Here is a 4,881-nt window from a genome sequence, read left to right on the forward strand (position 1 = left end):
CACTGAAAACTGCTCACCATAGGGTTATTCCCTGGCACTTAAGTGTGTAAACATGTAAGTATGACTTACAAGCACAGATCCTTTCTTTCCAAGTACATATTTGAAAAGCCTTTGCCCTACTTAAACTGGGACACCCCATTCCTTAAGAACACAGTATAGACTGAAGGGGAAGGGCTGAAATGGGATTCAGCCTGTTGAACAAATTAAGTATCATGCCTTTATTTGCCCATACAGAGTATTACAACTGAAATAACTTTTACATAATTTTTCCTTTTGATATTCTAGGTCTATGATCATATCTAAAATGATTGAGGCAAGACAATTATATTATACTGAGAATGTTTTTATTCAAAGTTTATTCCCCTTAGTGCTTCCAGTACACCGTACAACAGCATTATGTGAGCTGGATATGTGCAGCGGAAGAGGGTGCTTGACGACGAAGAGAGCAGCATGTTGCCATGCCAAACAACAACACTAGGGTGGGTGTGTCATACAGTGAAATTAGAACCACAACTTTTGCACCAAGTTTTTTCTCTTAAGTTTTAAAACGAAAAATTCAAAAATAAAAAAAATCTGAAAAGGGATTTTACAGTAAAGGGGGAAAAACTCAAAACTTCCTGTCCACAGCCGGGGGAGAAGGGTAGGGAAATCAGAAAACAGGTTAGAGGTCATCTTCTTCATCTGGGAGTGCTGTCTGTGATGCAACCTGGAAAACAAGAGTGAGTTTAAGCTTCCAGTTGGAGTGGTTTTGACGAGCTACAAACAATGCGCTGCAAGATTAAATTCACATCATAGAAACACATTTAGACTTACTTGAAGCTCTTCCTCATACTTGGCGGCAAGGGACGGGTCCATCTGGACCTCTGGGGGAGCGAGGGCTGGCATAGCCACAAACTCCAAGTTGGGATCGCCGATCAACTTCCTCGCTAACCACAGGAAAGGCTTCTCAAAGTTGTAGTTACTTTTGGCAGAAATGTCATAGTACTATGGAGAGAGTAATCACAAAAGACAGACTTAGACCCAATGAAGATTAGACCAGTCAACAAACTCTGAATAAAAACGGGAAAGCATGCATTACCTGCAGGTTCTTCTTGCGGTGAAACACGATGCTCTTTGCTTTGACTTTCCTGTCTTTGATGTCTACCTTGTTGCCACACAGAACGATAGGAATGTTCTCGCACACACGGACCAGGTCACGATGCCAGTTGGGCACATTCTTGTAGGTGACTCGGGAGGTGACGTCAAACATGATGATCGCACACTGAGCTGTTAAGAAATAAAAAAAGATTAAGGTAACGCACTACACAAAGAAAGAGGCCAGCCTAACTGCATCCAAGCTGTTTAAGATGCGGTTTAGTACCTTGGATGTAGTAACCATCTCTCAAGCCTCCAAACTTCTCCTGACCGGCCGTGTCCCACACATTATACTTGATGGGTCCTCTGTTGGTGTGGAACATCAACGGGTGCACTTCTACTCCCAGAGTAGCTATAAATGAAGACAAGTTGAATGAGAAATATGAAACATTTTCAGAATTTGGCCTGTGTGCATATTTAAAAGCCTGTATAGATAAAACAAGTCTGGTTTAATGAAGCAACTCAATGTGCAGCTCTATTTTAGAGGGAAGATGTTCATTTTTTTCCACCAGGTTTCGTATATTGCCTCCAATATACAAGCTTTATTGGGCGATAACTGATCTGTTTTACCTAGCCTTCAAACTCCTATGAAGTCATTTGTAGAATATTTTCTGTCCATGTGCACCATTTCCAACTGAGTTTCATGTATTTAAAATTTGTAATCCCAATTTGCTCCCATTTTGATTAATTTTTAAACAGTTTTTAAACTTAAGGAATTTAAACCTGGCTTAGAAAATAGTCAAATTTGCGGAAATTTACTTCATAAATACGTTTTAATATTTCAGCAGGTCATTGTTATAATAAAACCTTACGCCTCCTTAAAAACTTAGCAAAGCAATCGTTATATTTTGAATCATTTGTAAGAGTAACTGTGAACATGGGATGTCTATAAAGTCTAGATCTTTTATTTCCAGATATGAAAAGGACACTTAAATAACTTTATATATATTTAGTGCAGTAAAGTCTAGCATTGATGTTCTAGCAGTACACATCACTGAGACATTCGCGAGAACATTTAAAAATATACAAATGGCATCGCCAGACAGAAATGATCTGTATATTGTTTTCTGACTTCATTAGATTGCCTGGTGAACTTCCTACAGGAATACTCACCGACATACTTCTTCTCAAACTCTCCTGTAATGTGTCTCTTCACAAAAGTCGTTTTTCCTGTGCCTCCATCTCCAACCAACACCAGCTGAGAGGAACAGACAGTAGTTAGTCCAAACTGGCTAGTACCGGTTCACAACTGCTAACTGATGAATGCCTCAACATCACCATTGGAGTCCCTCATCTAGACATAAAACAGAATATAATTGCTATTATTGAGTCGAAAGCTTACCTTAAACACCGCCACAGGTACGCATTGTCCCATAGAGTCAGCCATAGTTGCGACTTTTCTGAGTTGAGGAAAAACAGGGCGGGATGGTCAGTTTGCACCTTGTCCGTTATCTCCCAGTTGATCATGCTAGGCTAACCGTGTTAGCAATTACATATTTTATTTATTTTAATTACACCTCTAAAGCAATATTGAATAGATCAACAACGAGGGCTTTGGGTGGTTTGTTTAATGTTTGAGAAATCAGGCTGCTACACACACACACACACACACACAACTTCTTCTAGCATGTTCGATCCCCGCTAACGTTCCGACACGCAACAAACGCAGTGTTACGTTAACGTTAGTGCGTCTAGCCTCAAAATGTCTCAAATAATAGCGCGTTCTGCATCCAAATTTAAGGAAAATACTTTTAAACTTAATCTTGGATGCGCGTTTAAACATCACTGGGCAGCTAACTAGCTTAGCAGCTAGCCAACTGCTGGCGTTAGTTTAGTGCGCCATATGACGAGCGAGCGCACTTTTTCTTGCTCGAGTGGAACAATCAGCCTGAAGAAGCAGCTAATGTGTTCCACACTGCGGCTAACTTTAATCATCATCAACAGTCCACTAGCTGTATAAAGACTACTGTCCAAATTCAGAATATACGTTTTGAAAACTAAATAGATGCAAACACATGGATGCCAACAGTTCTGAAGAACAAAGCAGTGTTACGAGAGATAGCCATACATGCTAACATGTTAACATAGCATGGGCATGGAAGCCATTCTTTCCTACACGCTAGCGGCTAAGTTAGCTAGCTAGTAGTTAGCACACACAGGGCAAAAAAAAAATCGATGGCGTGATCTAGCTTTTCATATGGCAACGGCTAATGAATCCGATGAGCACCTGAAAGGTTTCGCCTGCTCTGGCTGACTTTCTGCGCAAATGTAAAGTTGAAATTTAGGCCGAGCCGCAGTGAGGAAGGAAAGTAGAGACTCACCGGTGTCACTACGAAGAGAGGAAAGAGTAAATGGCTGCGTTCGCGGGAGATTCAGCGTGGACTATGAGTCAGTTTCCGCCCTGGTCACGTGACATGTGCAGCGGCAAATATGTACGAGAAGTGTTTATTCCACACACTTTTGCTCAAGTAGAAGTAAAAATCTGCGGTCAAAGAAATTACTTAATTTAAATTAAAAGGGTATTTCGTAAAAAAAGCTAATGAAGTACTGAGTATGATACAGACAAAAACATGAAGCTGGGTGAAGATTTTGGTATTTCAACTGCAATAATAATGCCGTAAAAACAACAATAACAACACTACTACTACTACTACTAATAAAACATTTTCAAAATAATAAATTCAGGCAGAGAAACTTATTCTTCTTTCCAATATAAAACGTATGAAACTAATACTGTATAATATAACAGGGCAAATACAATCTTCCAGCAACAATTTATATTTGCTCCATCTCCATATGACACAGCAGGCTTAACAGATAGAAACTAACAGTAAAACAACCAAGTGTGTGTATGAACAAGTGGTCTGACTGCATTTTATTGCTATGAAGTTAATAGAAACAAAGAAATTTGGAGTGAATTGGATTGTATGTAATTACATAAAAATTTTATGTGCCTGTCGTGGAAAGTGCCTTGAAATGTTTGTTGTGAATTCATACAATGTATGTAAAGTAAGCTGACTTTTACGCTTGAACTTACAAGCTGCCTTTAAAAATTAGTGCATCATTTCATATCATTAATTCAAACAGTCGTGGTTTAATATCCGCTTTATTCCAGTGGACTAAAAAGCTGTAATACTTTATAATTGCTGACATAAGTTTAAGTTATACAATCAAAAAATATATATTACTGTGTCACAGTAATTGCTCTATAAAGACTGTGCAAAATTTGACATAAAACAGTTTAAAAACACAACACTGCTAGGCCAAAAATAATGTATTAGTGGGGGTAAAAGTAAGAACTTTGCACTAAAATCAAACTACAAAAATGTCCCACTTCTGTTTTGCATCAAAGAAATAAAATGGGGGGGTTCTTAAACCAGGGGTATCCAAATTATTTGACACTTGGGCCAATATTGTCAACCTGTCTTTAATTAAAAACCCAAGAAACTGGTCATTTAACAAGTAAAAACAGAAATATATACTTTTCAAAAACTAATTGCAATATTTTAATGAAACAAAATACTCTGATTCTTGTTGGGAAGGCATCTGATGTACTAACTTTGTGCAGTCAACTGTTTTCTATTTTCTTCGCTTAGAAAAAAGTAGTTAAAGAACACTTTTTCTCAAAAATGCTTGATCTACTTCGCCAGATTTAATGAAATAGCAGGCCCCCAACCTGCTATGAGTAAGCTGGATGTTTGTGGTCCTGTGTAGTATGTGACTAAAATTAAAGCAAAAGGCAGTGTA

The 4,881-nt window shown here is 38.4% G+C and overlaps 1 protein-coding gene across 1 annotated transcript; it reads right to left on the reverse strand.

The window, feature by feature from the left end:
* Nucleotides 1-325: 325 nt before the first annotated feature.
* On the reverse strand, nucleotides 326-3,509 carry ran (RAN, member RAS oncogene family). The gene is made up of 7 exons (XM_005809799.2): nucleotides 3,456-3,509; nucleotides 2,477-2,534; nucleotides 2,248-2,332; nucleotides 1,361-1,486; nucleotides 1,079-1,266; nucleotides 814-984; nucleotides 326-706 (listed from the first exon to the last, which is right to left on the reverse strand). The coding sequence occupies exons 2-7, from the start codon at nucleotides 2,519-2,521 to the stop codon at nucleotides 662-664; spliced, it is 660 nt and encodes a 219-aa protein (XP_005809856.1). The 5' UTR covers nucleotides 2,522-2,534; nucleotides 3,456-3,509; the 3' UTR covers nucleotides 326-661.
* Nucleotides 3,510-4,881: the final 1,372 nt, after the last annotated feature.

Source organism: Xiphophorus maculatus, chromosome 23, assembly GCF_002775205.1.
Source record: "Xiphophorus maculatus strain JP 163 A chromosome 23, X_maculatus-5.0-male, whole genome shotgun sequence".
NCBI lineage: Eukaryota > Metazoa > Chordata > Actinopteri > Cyprinodontiformes > Poeciliidae > Xiphophorus > Xiphophorus maculatus.